An 18,556-nucleotide genomic window follows, 5' to 3' on the forward strand; every position below is an offset into this window, starting at 1 on the left:
CACTCCCTCACCCTCGGAAGTCTCTTCCACCCAAGGCTTTTTCATCATGTTATTTTCAGGGAGTATTTTGTAGTCCTCTGCAGATTACAGGCATAGATTATTTTCCTTCTTCAACAGCTTGGTACAAAGTAGGGCTGCAACTACCGGTATAGATTATTATTTTCTTAGCAATTATTCTATCGATTTATGTTTTCGAGTAGAGAAGTGCTTTCTTGATTATGTGCGTTCATTCATTCAACATATTGATTATTCTAATTTGAATTGGTCAATTCAAATAATTGACCAATGGCTAGCCCTACAGCATATAATACTTCGTCATGAAGAGTTGAGACGAAGAAGCATAAAGTCCATAATTATTATCCACGTCAGTCATAAATGGTGATTGGTGACCTCTTCGGTCCTCATTATCAACAACAACCACCATCATGTATTAGCTGTAACATAAATAAATAAAACTCATAGTATAGTATGAACATGGTAGATAAAACAGTCAACTAACTAATAAATCACCAATTCTGGTCATGCCTTCAATGTACATCCCCTTGTAAGCTACACATATAGCAGCCAATGACAGAGGTTCAGTAACTGGATTATGGTCATGGTAAAGACAATGATCATTTTATTTTATTCAATTTAAATCCCCATTGTGGGGAGGGGGGGGGGCATGGAAAGGTTTGTGTTGGCAAGGACTATATCCTCATCAACTGCAACATTCTTATTAATTAAATATGATACAGTAATGATCAGGATGACAGGCTAATTAGTACATTGTCTGGTGCTAAATGATATATATATAGTATCGGCTTCGGTGACACAGATCAGTCAGTTGACATCCTCACAAATAGTCCTGGCACGCGTGCATGATCAAATTGTTATTGGCTGTAGCCACACTCGAGGCGTATTTTTGAGAGTCTGCGTGCCGTGTGGCACAGACCATCCAAAATCGGTGCTAGTGGAGAATTAGTTGGAGCAACGCCTAAAGGCAAGCGCTTTTTATTTGTTGACATGCGCGTCAGTGTTTCAGCCTCTACAGAGTCACTGACTCCCCCCCCCCCCCCCCCTCATAATAATCATGAAGGAGGATTTCCATTATTACAAACATCATCCAAAGTGATCCAATATGTTAAAATCCTGTAACAGTAAAGCAATTGAAGGATTTATATGGGGGGAACTTTGTAATGGCCAGATAATTGAGTGAATAACATTGTATAATGCTAGATCATTTGCTATGGGAAAAACCTTAGACTCGGCCACCCGTGCTTTTAGAATAACAGTTGGTTGAGTGCAATCTCCTCACAGATCGTAGACATTTGCCAAGAAAGCAGAAAAGACGGCTGATAATGCCAGAAACCTATTTTCAGACCTAATTTTCTTTGTTTTGTTTTTTTTCACTGTAATGAAGGAAACTACTTGTTGAAACCATTACACTGACGCCAGTCCCATATTACTGCTGTATGTTAAGATATCAGTCAGTCGTTATAGGTTCTTGAATGGCCCTACGAGCAACGACGAGCAGAGATGAAGTTTGGCAGTTCACGTATGGGGGGGAACCCTTTATTTGACTAATCACGCTGAATGAAAAATTCATATGGTTTCAATCTATATTGACTCAGTGGTGCTGTTGAAGGCAAACAGACTAGAGTACCACGACTGGAAACGAAATGAGGGGAAGGCCAGTGTGGTTTGAACGTTAGTACGGCAGGGAGGCTTTACTTCATCTGACTCCTTCACGCCGCTGTGGCGGAGGCTGTATGTATCCTCGTCGGGTGGGTTGTCATAGCAACAAGCTACAGGAGTAAGGAAATGGAACTATTTTCCCTTCTTCAACACCACCACCCCCCCCCCCCCCCCCCCTCCTCCACCCCCCCTCACTCCCACCCTCTCTGACCGGTACCTCTTCAAATTTCTTCCTCTCTCTCTCTGTGACTTGTACAGACTTGGTTAGCAGGAGTTTTGGGTGGGGAATGTTCAGGTATGCACTCGCACACACATATCTGTCTGCCTGCTGCCGCTGTAGCAGACTACAGAACAATGAGTCTCAAAAGGACGCTTTCCTTCAAGAAACCCTGGTACTGCAACAGCGTGAGTAAACTCGTGCTACTTGTCGACGACGAAGCGCGCCTTTCTTGTCTGTGGTGTGTGGGGGACTTATTTTTGTTTAAGTCATCTGTTTTTGTCATTATTATTATTACCTAATCGCTCTCTTTTATCTTCTCTCTTTCTCTCTCTCCCACCCACTGAACAAATGCTCTTTTTTTGTCAGGCAGAGAGGATTCACATGAATTTGTTTCCATTAGCATTAGTGTGTGTGTGTGTAGGTGGGAGAGTCTGTGGCAACTTGTAAAAACAAAGTTAGAAAAGACGTAATGTTTTGGCTGTATTCATGTGATGGTCTGTGTCTGGGCATCTCAACCTCTACACATGTCTAAACAAGTCCAAAAGATGAGAAAAGTCTCTTACTTCTTCAACAATACTGTCTGTGAGAGAGGTAACAATAACAGGTAATGCATGTGTGCATGCATGTGTAATTAGATGAATGTGTGTTTTTTTGTCATCACACTCACTTCAGATCATCTTAAAAATATATAGATATTAGATATATATATATATATATATTTTTTTTAAAGCTCCTTCCGTGACTGATATCCCCAAGTCTCTCAGCTGTATGATGTGAGAAGAAGTGCCGAAATATAAAGTCCAAAATAGGATTTTCCAGTTGTATAGCCAAGTCCTACTCAGCTTTGCTGCCAAGATACTAGACTTGCATCTTAAGTTCCTCCCATTTGGTTGATTATTACAACACTAACAACTCAAAGGGATTTTGTTGGGGTTCCCCTTGTAAAAACATACACCCCCCTTGTGAAGTCCAACCCTTCACTCAAAAGGGGATCAAACGTCTCCCACAGCCACCCATGTTGGCACGGCCCCATCAGTGGAGGTGTGAACGGTGGAAGGGAAGTTGGGCTTCCAGTTGCGTGACGGGGTGATGGTGTTGCTGGCTCATCATTTTGGTCTCGTTGAAAGGAAAGTGTGTGTGTGTGTGTGTGTGTGTGTGTGTGTGTGTGTGTGTGTGTGTGTGTGTGTCCGCCATACACTGTACACTCGCATACCTGTACTGTTTAGATTTCTGCCAATAAAGTATTCAATCAGTCAATCAAGATCTGCCATTTTCCTCAAATATTAGCCTGTTTTTGGCCAATTTTGTCCATTATGACAAGCCCAGAATAGGGATGCTAGTGTATAGGTGGTTTAGGAACTCAGACATAGCCATTATGACTTGAGAACACACTGTGATTTTTGTTCTAATCTCGTCAACATTTTGCTCACCATTCTACGCAGCAGTTCAAACTAGAGATCAATTTAGTTTTTTCCAAAATTTCCTCAATTGCTCCATGTTTCAACCAGCCTTACACAAATTACGACTGTGTCATTACTATGTGTCATAGGACACAATTCTCCTCTGACACACATGTGATCTTCTCTATACATGATGTAGAAGATCAGGTATTTTCCCATGAAATAGCAGTTGTGTTTCGTTACAGTAACCCTCCCACTCTTTTGTGTGTGCGAATGACTGAAGTTTCATTGTGTTACAGTAACAGGATACGTCTAGTGACGGATTGTGTCGCACATCTTTTGAAATAAAAGCCCTTCAATCTGGATGGCGGAGGCCAACTCTCGTGACTGCATGGTTTCAGCGGGGGCGGGTGGACTTTCACTTAATTCAAAGCCTTTAAATGCGTCTTGTCGTGCCGTCTGATGTCTGTCCGTGTCGCAAGAGGCCGGCATGCATTTAAGGTTTGAGGTTTTGGCTGGGGTTTTTTTTTAGGTACCCGAGGGGGACAGGCGTATTGAGTGGGTGTTCTCTCTCTCTCTGTTCTGTCAGTCTCTTTTTAGTTTCTTTGAGTACCCACCCTTAGTTATTGTGCACAGGCCACCACAGAAGAGGGGCGGGGGGGGCTGCTGTGGTGGGTGCTTTATTTACTGTGGGGCTGGGCCCAGTAGCTGCATCAGGGTTGTAAACGGTGGTCTATTTGTCTACATCTGTAAGCCGTCTATGGTGAAGGGGGAGGGGAAGGCGGGTCCCGACGCATCGTTTACATGTGGTCAAACCTACAGTATAGCTTCTTCGTACAGCCGTGTCACTCGCAGTGACAGTGTTTTGACAAAGTGCTGCATCTCAACGCATTGTGAGCTTTTAAATCGGCTATTATCACAGATTGTGCGCCTAATATAAAATACAGATGCTGCATGCCCATTATACTTACTTACCTGTGTATCATTTACTTACTTATTGTAACATGCCCAGAATAAGGAGGCTAGGCTACACGCGTTGAAGAGGGGGTTCCACAACCGATTGATCAAACTGAATAGCCTGATCTGATCACACTCGGAAGTGTAACTAATTAGTAAGGACTATAAATGAATCTGAGCTGGAGAAAAGATGCTTGCAACCTTTATCTGCTGCTCACTGCTCATAATGACAAGAAGACCTATAAAATATGCACTGAGATTAAATAATGTATTAGTATCATTGGGATCAGCAGCAGTTCACCTTGCTTTTGATTGTTCCAGAACACTGCATCTGCTTTGCAAAGCTAATGCAACAGGCTAATTCAGAGCAGAGCACCAGCTACGCATGCCTCATTCAGAAGACAATATCTAACCTTGACGTTCACGCTGAACATAATGAAAAAGCAGTACAGAGAAACCTTGTTTTGAAACGGGCTCCTTTTTTTCCACATGAATCCTCCAACGCACTGCTAAAGGCTGTTCTTGGACCCAGCTTTAAGACGCTCCTATCCTCTTATTAAAATGTTTTCAGTCATTAGCTCTCCTTTTCTTTATGGCCTGGCAAAATGGGGCCTTTTCAATGGCCCACTGAAGTGTCAACTTCAACCTGCATATATTTCTGGATAGTGGATTATGTCATGAGGTCAGGAAGAAATTTAGAACATAAAAAATAGCACCCAACCGAGGATACTTGGCCTAATTGACTTTTAAGTCATTGATATCCACAGGCCTATAAAGCACTCATCTCATGAATTAGCATGTGAAAAGTGGGCCATTACTGCCTGTGGTGACATCTCAAGTAGCACTCCCTTGATTGGCCCTAATCCGTTCTGTGATACCACCAGTCAGTCAGCATGAATATTCTTGCTTTTTTCCTGTGTTCGTTCGTGTGTGTGTGTGTTTGATGAGGTGGGTCCTGGTTTGGAGGTGTGAACAGCTGTGTGTGTGTGTGTGTGCGTGAGAGATCAGAGGTCCGCCCACTAAACACATTAATGCTGGCCTGGTGCTGCTAGCGACCCAAAGTCCTGCCCCTCTCCAGTAGCACACACACATTCCTCAAACACACACACGTCACACACACACTCAGTCACACACACAGAGTCACACACACACACCTCGCAGAGCAACTGGTGGGATGTCTGGAGCAACGACACTGTTATCACCAGCAAATGCTCCTATTCTTTGTCTCAGTGCAGGACGAGGTCATGAGGGCAGCTTCTCACTAATGTCTTCTCTCTATGTTCTTTTTCAGTCCGCTGCGTCTTCAGATGGTGGTGAGTAACAATTCTTCTCACTTCACATCTAACATATATCTGTCGTTTAACAATGTCTCTAAAGTGTGACACGGCCGCAGACATGTAGAAGTAAGATCGTAATTTCATTGAGATGTTTATTTTTTATTTTTTATCTGGAATCCAGCTCGTCACTGTACTCACAGGAAAATCTTACGGACCTGTAACCATTTGGGTACATTTTTTTTACACTTGCAGAGTTAAATGAATACTGAGGATTTTCCTGTGTGTCTCAAAATTTGGCTTTTCTAATTCTCATTTATAATAATAATAATAACTTTATTTGTATAGCACTTTTCAAAAACAAGTTTACAAAGTGCTTCACATACAATACACAAAGGCAATTAAAATCAACAATGAAAATTAGTCAAATACAAAATACAAAAAATAAGAGATAAAAAGCAGAGACTGGGACTGTTCATTCAAACTCATTAAAAGCCTTTAAATAATAGTGGGTTTTTAAGAGTTTTTTAAAAGTGGACACTGAAGTGGTCTGTCTGAGTTCCAGGGGTAGTTGGTTCCACAGCAGTGGAGCCCTAGCAGCATTTAAACAGATCTCAATCTTTTTCATGTCAAGGACGCCAAATTCACATGTTTTTATTCGGCCAAACAGACCCTCATCTGAAATAATTTTGTGCCAGGCAGGGACCCCCATACAAGAATTGTGCTGGTTGTGTTTCAAAATGTTTCAAAAATATTCCACACGCTATTATATTTCCAAGATTATTTCAAACTAGTAGATGTACTATCGTGTAGATCTTCTGTTTTCAAATAGCCGGTGTGTATATATAGGGTTAAAGTGGTTAAGCTGAATTTGATGCTGTATTATCTAATTTTGCCGAGGACCCCCTGACACCCCTTCCAAGGACCCCTGGGGGTCCCCGAACACCACTTTGATGTGGTCATGTACTACTGTACATAACTGTTTCCCAAACAGTGGGTCTGGACCCATTTTTATGGGTCCCTTTATTTATTGTTTCCTACATTTAGTTTTTAATTATTATTATTAAGCATTTTCAAAAAACATTCCCAAATATTTTCATGAATTATAACAATTAAATTCAATGAATTTTGACCCCCAGTATAATTTCATGAAGAAATCAAAGAAAAGCCATGAATTAGAAAACAAATGTTGAAGAAGTACAGTAGTAAAAAAATAGCCGATCTACAAGCTTGCAAACGTGGCGCAAAGCCATGCGTTGTGCCGCTGTGTGCTTGTAGATCTGCTATTTTATTTTCAGTAGTTTGGGTCCCGGGGGAAACGTCTAATCTCTCGGCCTGAAAAGTTTGGGAACCACTGCTCGCGTACGTACATGACCTGGTGTCTGTGTGTTCACAAGGGCGTATAGAAGAGGTTTTGAGGCTAGGTTCAGCTCTATCTAGTTCTAGTGTTTGTTGTCTGGTCTCACCCATTCACCATGGTATTAATAATGTTTGCTAACATCTCGGCCACTGAGGTTGTGACGTGTGGAGTGCTCTGGCTTTGGCCTGAATGGCTGTTTTTTAAGCAGCACAAAATGTGGCAAATGTAAAGATCCCCAAAGCCTTTAAGAAAACACAACACCCAAAAATCCAAACAAATGGCAGGAGCTTCGTTAGCGTGGAGTTTCATACGTATGCCAATACATACACGCTAAGCGAACCTCAGACTGTCAAGGCTTTGCTTATACCACAATGTGTGCCAAATCCGAAATCTCCCGGGTTTATTGCTTGCACCCTCCTATGCCAAACCTCGGGTTTCATTCATTCATCCAGAATTAATATCATTTTATTTACAGTGCGTTTAGCTGGTTTTAGCATCCGTCGCTATAGCCTCCGAGGGCTCCCATGGTGTGACGTCACCAAACATCCAAAAACACTGTGCACGTGCACGCAATCTTTAGCGATGTTAGGGCTCCGATTGAGGTAAAGGACGATATTAGGAGCTTAATAAAACTTTAATCCGACCTCGCGGTTAGTATACTACTGTTTATATTGACAGATCAATGAAATGAAGTGAATGAAATGGAGGGTTTCTACTTCCAGATTAAAACAGAGAGAGAAACATTCGCCAGCATTCTACTGGCACTGGGTGTAGAGCACAGTCTATCTATGGTAACGGAAGAGAAGGAGTTAAAGACTAATCCCTGGTGACACATCGACTGATTCAGCTGGGCGAGAGCACAGGGGCCACAATCTGAGCGCGACAGAGGCTGACAGAGGCATTAGTCATTATTTTATATCGGTGTTTCCCAAACAAGCGTGCACTATTGAGAGCTAAACCTATATGTACAGACAAATTATATAAAGAGGCTGATGGAGAGACACTCTCACGGATAACGATTAGGCTTAATTCGTGCCTTGTGGTGCGAGCACGATACTCACGGGAACCGGTATCCCGCTGGTCCCTTATTCTTATACTGTGCTGTGTAGTGCTAACAAGCCCCACTGTGTGGCCTCCATTGTTTTGTTTCATTAATGGGCTCACCCAGCTGTAAAGTGGCCATCTGCTGCCGTGATTGCAGGTACTATGAAGTTAAGAGTGAGCTGAGAGTTTTGAACCTTCACCTGTTTCTTCGCCCTGATGTCCCGCACCCTGCCTCTATTGTTCAATGTCCTTTGTTCTACACTCCCGCCTCCTTGCTAGTAGTCTGCATTTAACATTTATCATGTGATGATGGTGGTCGCCAGTTTCTGCTTCTCCACACATGAGGCTGATAGCGTGGTCCCCTTATAGATGATTAATTGGTTCCTTCATCTAACCGTATGGTTTTTACCAGCGGCTTGTAAAGCTGCTGGTCAATGAAAGCCCATGAAAACTAGACGACAGATCGACATGCTAGTCTGACGAGTAGTTCTGATTGGCTCGCCTCGTCTCTACGCAACCAGACACTTTTAATGCCATCGTCTAAACGGTCACGTGTGTGTGCTAGTGGCACCGCCGCCATGATGCCTCAGGATTTATACTGTAAAATCAAGACCCATAAGGGTCCATTTGGTTACAAACTATCATTTAGCTGCAGGACCCCCTGGAACTCCCTCAAGGACCCCTAGGGGTCCCCGGACCCCACTTTGGGAACCACTGCTTTAAGAGACATAGTGATGGGAGCAGTCTTGGTTTTCTAGTCCCTGCAGTCTGAGTTATACTCTGTTGTGCGCTGCTATCGTGCACACTGACAAAATAACCAAAAAGCCTGCAACTCGAGTCGTCGCAGCATAGCGTGTTGTGAGCTTGTAGATCGCTATTTTCGGTGCACGACACCAGCAATAGATGAGCCTTTCTTCACCTCTCACTTGTGGGCCATTACCACCCACACTCCATATAGTGTGGGTGGTACCGTTTTAGAGTTCCACTATAATGTCCTTGCCAGAATCACTCTACTTAGTAGACACAAAAAATGGTGTAGTATAGTCTACTATACAATTTTTTGTGTCTGAGGTTTCAGTGTGTAGACAAGTTAAAATGCACTATTTTTAACTCTTTAGTTAATTTATATTAGTCCTTTTATGGTCCTAACTATTAGGAGTAGTGGGTGCTAATTTGTACATTGGCCAGGGAGCAGACTGGGGTGAAGTGTCTTACTCTTGCTCAGAGACACTTCAACACAGAGTGGGAGGATCAGTGGGAAAACCAGGACCCTTCTGGGTCCCAGACAGTCTGTCTACCCATGCAGCTATGGGCAGTGCCACCACTTCACTCGAGTTTTAGAAAACAAAAAACAGGATCATTATTTTGTACCCTCTGGTTCACTAATTTCCGACTCACTCTGTCCTGTGTAGACAATTTGCAACTGTGTTAAAAGTTGATAAACTTCCAAAGTCTTGCAGTAAACGGTGTGTAACCAGCATGGGATTTTGACATGGATCCGATCACATTTACTGGTAGTAATCCATAACTTAGCTGTGAATGGGATTTAACCACTTAAACTAGGGTGTCAAACTGGTGGCCTGTGGGACAATTTTGAGAAAAACCCACAAGCATTATTCTGTTCATTATCTGTCTGTACTCTGTACAACAGATAGGCCTACAGTCTCCGGAGTCCCTATTGCTGCCTGCTGCGCCAACAGCTAGTTGTGCCCCAATTTAGAAGGTACTACTAGGACAAAATATCACTGCTGAAAAGTGAGTTTTATTTTACTGAGCGAGCGACATACGGGCTGTTTTTCCAAATTAGAAGAGAAGTTACGTGCAAATCTACTCGGCTCTAAAGCGGTAATTCCTACGGTTACAAAACTCACTTCACAACATTATTTCTCTCTCTCTATATCTCTATCACTCACACACACACACACACACTAACGGCCGGGCTACACCGGGCAATTTTGTGCGTGTTTATGTGAATACGTGCACACGCGCTTTTAGATCCAGTCCTATTTTAAGTGCGTGTACGCGGGGCTCACGTGTGCGTGTAAACGTGCGCAAAAAGCCTGGTGTAGCTCGGCCGTATGCCAGATTGACAGTATTGCAAGAAATACACTTATAATGATATCCAGCCTATGCATTATTTCCGGAATTTTCCATTATTGTATTATTAGTGCATTGTAGATTGTGATCACTTCAATAAAACAAAAGACTAGACATTCATTGTCTGAGATTGATGGAAGCAGGCCTGGCTAAAATGTACAGTTCTGTAGCAGTTGTAATTAGTTTAGTTTGTTTCAGTGTCTCACTAATACATTTCATGAACATGTCATAGTTATAGCAGTAAGTAAAGTAAAGTCATAGTTATAGCAGTAAGTAAAGTAAAAGTTATAGCAGTAGGCTATTTGAAACAGAATTGTTCTATTTTCAAATGAAGGAAAGTGGAAAGTGTTGTGCCTCCTCCAAAACAAAAAATTGCATACATTCTATTACTAGTATCTATTATAGCCTACGGCTATAATAGATACTAATAAATTAAGTTGCTAATCTTTTTGGCTAAATTAATTGACTAGTACACTTCATCTTGAGAGAATAAGGTATTTCCTGAGAAACAAAGGGAGACAATTTGATAAGGTTTGGCTGTTTGGCATATCATAATGTTTATAATTATTATAAATAATTTATAATCTGTTCTCAATAAAAACCTATTTGACAAAAAAAAAAAATACAACAGCAGTGACAGCATATGCGTGCGTTCATATGCGTGCGTGCCCATGTCATGTTTTGCCAGCCTGGGCCGGGCCCTGACCTAATAATGAGTCTGACAGTCCCGACTTAAACACATTTAGGTTAATTTAGGAAATAAATAAAAAAATCTTCTAAATCCTGACCGTAGCCTAACCCTCTGTTTCCCTCTGTATGTCTCTTCTCTCTCCCAGACTATGGCGGTGGTGGTAGTGGTGGTGGTGGAGGTGGTGGACGGGGTGGGGTCCAGTTGCAGGGCTGCTGCAGTCAGAGCAGTCTGAACAGCAATGGCAGCCTGCCCGGCGCGTCCACCCACCGGAGGCTCTCTGAGCGCCGCGTGGCCAGCTGGGCCGCCTGCTTCGAGCGCCTCCTCCAGGACCCCGTGGGAGTGCGCTACTTTTCGGTAAGCTATAGGGCTATGCAAAGCACCCGAGTCTCTGTGTCACATGCATCATGTGTACATTACCAGAGATTAATATAGGGTGCATTTTGCATCCCAAAATGCAGTTTATAGTTAAGAGATGCAATAAAACAACGACCTCTGCATCCATGGGATGCACTACTAACTACTGTACTGTTTTTTTTATTCTACCGATAGTTTATTTTGCTAGCTTTAGTTATAATAATAATTTCTTCTTCTGTTTTCTACATGAATATAACCACATTATAACCATATAAAATTAAATGGGAGTTAAATGCTGCAATTTGTAAAAATGGCAAAATATGACTCCTAACGTCGTTGAAGTGGGACTCATAAAATGTCCCTGGGACTCATCTAAAAGACCATGCCTGCATCCCGGGACTCATTACATTGAAAACCTATTTACATCACTGATCATTACAATATAGATAGTAGTGGTTAGAAACGTCACAGGCAGTCAAGTTCTTCTATAGATCTGCAATGCTGAGAGCATGTGGGAAAAAACTGGCATTAAAATATTGATTTGTTTATCAATTATTGGAATTACCTGTCACCAGGGTTGATGAAAGCAATAGCTCTTAATTTAATTATTTCTCTCTAATTAGCTCATACACCCCCCCCCCCCCCCCCCCCCCGCTTGCTTTTAATTGCTTGAAAGATCATTTGGTGGTAGAATGAAGACCTGATGCTATGCTATGGCGTTGTAATAAAAGGCCAATGTAACTCTGTCTCCACAGGAATTCCTCAAGAAGGAATTCAGTGAGGAGAACATCTTGTTCTGGCAGGCCTGCGAATACTTCAGTCATGTCCCTGCAACAGACAAAAAGCAGGTAAGTGTCCCATATATACAATCACAAGTCAATGCTGTTGTGTTATGTTGAAAAATTCAAAACGCAACCATAATAATGTGATGCTCGCTCTCTCTACCTCTCCTTCTGGCGATTGAGTTGTTCTCAAATGCGTCGATGGCTTGCGTTGAACGATCATAATTGACTCGGATAAGACGGAGGTGTTTTTACAATGCCCTTATTAAGTAACCTAGGGGGGGCTATGATGTTTGTTTTCAGCTAGGGTCTATTTGAAGGGTAGCCTCGGAAACACAGACGTTTTTATTTCCAGGGAGACAAAAAAAAGTCTGGGACCGAGTCCACTTCAATTCGAGTAGCGCAAACGTCGATCACTCTCTGCTGATTTCTGATTGTCTGCACCTGCACCAATTGACGTACACACGTACACACACACACACACACTCCTCTCTCTCTCTGTCGCTCTGAATTAGTCTCATTGCGCAGCTGTGTCTAGATTGTATATACCTAAGCGATAGAAAGCATAGGTGGACCCCAGGCTATTTGAAGGGCTACCCAAAGCAGTACTACAATTTCTGTTCATGCGTATTTTTGTGAATATTTCATCACACTAGGCATCACAGATCCCAACGATGAGATGTAGACAGACCTTTATTGATCCCACAGGGGAAATTCAGTCGGCCAAAGGCAGCACAGCAGTTAAAGTACAGATACAGGGTAAAGATAATCACTGTAAGATACAGCAAGGGCAGCGACACAAAACCAAGAGAACGACATCACAGTGTCAAGGACACACCATCAACAATGAACCATAACAGTGTCCTCCATACACCCTACTGTGTATAGTAGAGCCTGTGCAGTAGCCATCACTATGCAGAAACAAGTATACATCACAGTATACTCCACTCTATGCATGGAAAACACACACAATCACAGAGGCGTTATACGACATCAGCAGGATACACTGATATCTGTCCACGCACACACAAACACACACATTCACACACCTACGGTGGGGGGGAAACCATGCAAGGCACCAACCTAGTCATTAGGAGCAGTTGGGGTTCAGTGTTGTTTGCTCAAAGACACTTCTAAACTAACCCTGGGGGGAGTCAGGGTAGATGTATTAAGAACAACATGGTGTTTTTCTCTCTCTGAAATAAGATTGCATTTCTTTATGTTTTCTGCCAGCTGTCGCAGCGAGCGGGAGAGATCTATAACAGCTTCCTGTCCAGTAGCGCCACCACGCCGGTCAACATCGACAGCCAGGCCCAGTTGGCGGACGATGTCCTCACGTCGCCGCGGCCGGACATGTTCAAGGCTCAGCAGCTACAGGTAACGACGGGCTAATGTTTGCTGTACATACAGGTGTTGTTTTTGGCAGAACATTTCTATTTTAGTTTTAGTCAGTCATAGTCTCTTGAATAGTTTTCATTTAGTCACATTAAAGTGTAAAAACAGTCATTACAACGGCACCAAGAACCGCCAAAACACATTTTAGTCGACTAAATCTACAGTTGATTTAGTCGACTAAAATGTGTTTTGGCGGTTCTTGGTGCCGTTGTAATGACTGTTTTTACACTTGCGCTGTGACGCGTTGTGGGCTTGTAGATTGGCTATTTTCAGCATGCAACCAATTGTAAAATGACTTCTACTGGATCTCTTGTCCACTATAGTCCCTTCTTATCATTTTAGTCTAGTTTGTATTTGTTGACGAAATTGTCAGTATATTTAGTCTTAGTTTTAGCCATCATAGCTTAGTTTTCATTTAGTTTCCATTCAGTTTTCGTCAGTGAAAAAAAAACACTGCTCTACACACACAACAGTTGGTTTCTGCAGACAGTTGTAGAGTAGGTAGTTGCTTAGCAGCGCGAGCTCCATTTCTCTGCATCAAACCTTGATAGCTCAACAGAGGGAAAGAGGGAGATTCCAGGTCCACCAAGGCCTCTTCCTTGTGAACAGACAATGCATCACTTGATAATTCAAGTAAACGTTTGCTATGTACAGTATGTACCTACTGAATTGTGCCACTGCCAAATGTACGTTTACACACGCAAGCACAGCTACAGATGTTCCAGATGAAGAGTGCAGAGAGTTTAGCCCAAACCTTTCTAGATCAAACGGCACAGCCAAACGTCACAGCCGCTGGCTGGGTGAATCTGTAAGCTTAAGTACCGTAACTTCCTGATCAACAGGAAGTTAGTGAAATGTTCCTCCTCTGCAATGCCCTGGCACCTCCCTGGGGAGACATGTCCCCACAGTTTGTAACCTCTATGTTACTTACTATTAACAAACACACTCACTCTTCTATTGTGTTCTATAGCTTTAATAGAACATGACAAGACAGCAGTTTAGTATTTGTCGCATAACCCCAGGAGTTCTTGTGTAATCTATACCAAATGCTGTTATAGTGGCTTCTATGTGAGCCCCTGGGAAGATGGAGTACATTACTTGAGTCAGTGGTTTGAATAATTAGATAGATTCTGTTGGCATCAGGCACCATGGCAGAAAAGTATTCTGATTTAATAAAGGAGGGATCCTGTGTGCTGTCTGAGGGTCTGTTCTCATTTTAGTCACTTTGTACAAGGAAGCATATTGTCATCTTTGGTGACCATCTGGGATTGTTTATCAGAAATCTTGGAGCCTTTGCCAGAGAGATAAACACAAACTGGTACACCCACACTAAGAAACTATAGCGCAAGTGCACAGCACAAAGCCAGGCATGGCCACACACACACACCCACCCACCCACCCACCCACACACACACATGCCTGTTTATTTTCAACTTGCACATGCACATTATATAATTATAACTGTTAGGACACCTGTCATAACATCAGTCATAATCATATGTTAACAACACCAGATCCTTTTGTCTCATCCATGTCTCTTCCCTCCGTTCCCTGTGCCTCCACTTCTCCACAACCCCCCGTCTCTCTCGCTCTAGATCTTTAACCTGATGAAGTTCGACAGCTATTCCCGGTTCCTTAAGTCCCACCTGTACCAGGAGTGCATGCTGGCCGAGGTGGAGGGGCGTTCCCTGCCCGACCCGTACCAGTACCAGATACCCTGCAGTCCTGCCCCGTCCAAGCACAGTGCCAGCTCCGACCGGTCCACCATGTCCACGCCCAAAAAGGTACAGTGGACAATTGTGACTGTAATACGATATGCAAGCTCAAACAAAGAGGCACAGTGATAGGTTATCTTAAAATAAAGTATTGCATCGTGACTACGAGCTGTGCGACCTCTTTTTCTTTTCTGTTCGACTGTAAACAAGCTCACAATCCCCAGTGGGGGAAATAGTTCCTCGTGCATAATATGCAACTACATGGATTCAAATCCCTCTTTGCAAAGGGAGATATTAAACTTCTGGGCAACAAGCAGGGCCACTCTGATATATTTACTCCAGTACAGGTCACGGCACCAATTTAACGACCTGGATTTGAACTTTGGTCATACGAAACCAAATACAGTGCTACTCCTGCCTAACATGCATGATATACTGAGGCCAATTAGGCGTGTTTATTATGTGTCATGGCCATTGGTGATTGTTGCCACGGTTTCATTGATTGCATTTTGCACCTGAAGCCTAAAGAGTGTTTAATTAAGCAATATTACACGAGAGGGTGTAATATTGCGAGTTCCGCAAGCATCACTGAAGTGGCAATAATCACGTTAAACCACACCCTCGAGTGTAATATTGCAATTATACAACAGTTACCCTTAAAACTAAGAAAATCATTTTTTAATGACAGATGTAGTCACTACGACCACAAATGTCCCAAGAAACTAGCTAGCTCTGGGAAAACAGAGCAGCTGAATTCTTTGTTTTGATTAGGTGGTGAACGGTGCTGGTTTGATCCACGGCTAGAAGGCCGTTTCAACCAATCGGATTGCTTCCCCGAAACGACCTGTTGTATAATCCTACTTTGAAACCATAGGATTCCCGGAAGCAGAGATCCGGGAGGTCCATCAACGACGAGTCCAGAGATGACAGCGCCGAGAGGAAACGTGGCATCTTCTTCTCCTGGTCTCGCAACAGGAGCTTTGGGAAGGGAAGCAAGAAGAAGGACATTGGAGACATCAACATGGGTGAGAAATAATCATTTCTCCTAGCCCATTTCTGACCTGAGATCAGATTCTAAAAATGTCTTCTACATCCTGACAGTTTTCTGAAAAAGCTATGTTTCTATGTCAGTCGTTCTTTGATTTTTTTAAAAGAGCAGACCTACAAGCTCGTAGCGCGCCACTCGGTGGCGCGCTATGAGCTTGTAGATCTGCTATTTTTCAATAGCTAAAGCATAACATAATGCTAACACCAAAAGGGGTTCCCGCCCAAAATGGCCTAATGTGCATCCCAACCATTTATATTCACAGCACATTAGCATTTTTTGATTGGACAATAAAGAGTGGTGGCACACCACCAATTTCCTAACAAATTAAAATATGATGATTTCTTATCATTACTGCCTGTAGCGCCAATTTAACTTTAATTACTTACCCCTGCTGTTTGGCAAATAAATACTCAAATGCAAAACATGTATTTGCTGCCTTTATAATCACCTTTTACTTACCGAGAGGATTATGTGGCGACAAATCTATCTATAAATGCACGTCTCGTACGTGTACGTCTGTGATCCACGTAACTCGATAACTGTTCGCTTCAAATTCGACACACGCGTTCCACACCCCCACAGGGAGTGCCACAAAAGGCCTAGTAGTAATAATCAATACGGCATTACTGATGTGCCTTATGTAACAAAAACTAGAATTTAAACTGTAAACTGTATTTTGTGTTAAACTAACTATAAATCTTTCGGAACTTGTTGAATCTCGCCCCTGGCCTAATCCATATTACAATGTCATAACTAAAACTAATGCTGAAGCTAAAAAACTCAACTAAAACTAAGCTAACTTTTCTAAATCTAAAACTAAAGTAGCAAACCCACTCAAATTCAAACCCCCCCCCCCCCCCAAAAAATACCAAACTGTAATAAGCAGGCTGTGAACTCATCTTGTGTCTTTGTGATGTGCAGACTACTGGGGCAGTAACGGGCGGAGGGAGTCCCAAGGCTCCCTATCCTCCGGTACCAGCTTGGAGATGGCCACTTCCTGCTCTGCCGGCAAGATTGAGGTAAGATCCTTGTGGACTAATTTCCATGGCAACATAGAGCCATGACGGTATTGATGCGCGGGCCGGCCCGCAGGTCCAGCGGGCTGTAGTTCTTATTTTCTTAAATATCCGTCAACACATTCCTTATTATTAATACAATGTGTCACCTTCAGTCTGACAGCCGGAACTCCCTGGCTGCGTGGGAGCGGGTGAGAGAGTGTTCCTCCAAGCACTGCACCGTGATGCTGGCGGACGGCTCCTGCTCCTCCATCGCCCTCCGGCCCCGTACCTCCATTAGGGAGGTCTTGCGAGACCTGTGCGTCAACATCGGAGTGAACATGGCCGCCGTAGACCTCTTCTTGGTGGGAGGGGAGAAGGTGAGTGGGACCGACCAAATTGTGATGTGCTGGAAAACAAATCAAAATGTGCTGTCAAAAACAACACTAGTGCCAAATTACATCTTAATGACCAAATCATGGTTCCAGGAAAGCTTTCTTAATAATAAATTGAAACTTTCCTCTAGTAGTGATTTAAAATAATCCATTTCTGTTTGAGTCTCAAAGTAATTTGGCACTAGAGATGCACAGTGTCTTGATGTTGTAATTTCTGCTCTAAACACCAACCTTTGATTTGTTTTTTGTTAAATTTTCTCCTAGCCATTGGTTTTGGATCAAGACTGCATGACCCTCAGTACTCGAGAGCTCAGACTGGAGAAGCGCACCTTGTTTAGGTTTGGATTACAGACATTCTTTCTCTTGTCATTGTGATGTGATCTATTTGATCCCTATAATTTTATGTAATGTATGCTCTTCCCCACACTCATTTAGTCTTTCCCCTCCTGTCTTTAGATTGGACCTGGTACCGATTAACCGCTCGGTGGGCCTGAAAGCGAAACCCACCAAACCAGTCACGGAGGTCTTGCGTCCCGTGGTGGCCAAATATGGCCTCCACCTCGCCGATCTGGTGGCCAAAATAGTAAGTAGTCACGGGTCGCTGTGGTATCATAATGGGCTTGAAGCTGCTGTGTGTGTGTGTGTGTACTGGATGACAGTGCCACAGGGTGGAGTGTCCTGGGCAGGGGAAAGAAACCACCGCATCCCTTTCCAGCTCTACTTGGTGGTTAGCTCTCTGTGACTCAAACCAAGTCAAGAGTGCCGGGGCTATAATTAAGGATGACGACACACTTCAAACATGCTTCTTCCCTCCTCCACTAAATCCAGACCGTTTATTTTAGGTCCTTTGGGTTTGCAGGCATTATGGCTGTATTATACAGTAGGATCAAAAGCTTGAAGCCATATCATGAATCAGGAAAAGCCTCTTGAATTACACAGTGCACCACGTCATCCATATACTCAAAATGCACACGCTAACATCCCAAATGTATTGTTCCAGAGTGGAGAAACTGAGCCTTTGGACCTCGGCGCCCCTATATCTAGCCTGGACGGCCTGCGTGTTGTGTTGGAGCGAGCAGACCCAAACTCAGGGAAAGGTAAGCTCACCTGGCTGAAACCCTAAAACCTTTTATCTCAAAGATACCCAAATTA

At 43.1% G+C, this 18,556-nt stretch overlaps 1 protein-coding gene across 2 annotated transcripts in view; it reads left to right on the forward strand.

Moving 5' to 3' along the window:
- rgs12a (regulator of G protein signaling 12a) overlaps positions 1 to 18,556 on the forward strand; it is a 50,518-nt gene that overhangs the window by 21,289 nt on the left and 10,673 nt on the right. For both annotated transcript variants that reach the window (XM_080791885.1, XM_080791886.1), the window contains exons 4-14: positions 5,546 to 5,567; positions 10,866 to 11,074; positions 11,830 to 11,922; positions 13,090 to 13,233; positions 14,847 to 15,035; positions 15,841 to 15,991; positions 16,936 to 17,033; positions 17,186 to 17,389; positions 17,669 to 17,742; positions 17,861 to 17,987; positions 18,405 to 18,501. In XM_080791885.1, the coding sequence (XP_080648011.1) occupies positions 5,546 to 5,567; positions 10,866 to 11,074; positions 11,830 to 11,922; positions 13,090 to 13,233; positions 14,847 to 15,035; positions 15,841 to 15,991; positions 16,936 to 17,033; positions 17,186 to 17,389; positions 17,669 to 17,742; positions 17,861 to 17,987; positions 18,405 to 18,501 (1,408 nt within the window). The remainder of the gene's footprint in view (positions 1 to 5,545; positions 5,568 to 10,865; positions 11,075 to 11,829; positions 11,923 to 13,089; positions 13,234 to 14,846; positions 15,036 to 15,840; positions 15,992 to 16,935; positions 17,034 to 17,185; positions 17,390 to 17,668; positions 17,743 to 17,860; positions 17,988 to 18,404; positions 18,502 to 18,556) is intronic.

The sequence above is a fragment of the Protomyctophum bolini genome, assembly GCF_963924005.1.
Source record: "Protomyctophum bolini genome assembly, chromosome: 20".
Classification (NCBI taxonomy): domain Eukaryota; kingdom Metazoa; phylum Chordata; class Actinopteri; order Myctophiformes; family Myctophidae; genus Protomyctophum; species Protomyctophum bolini.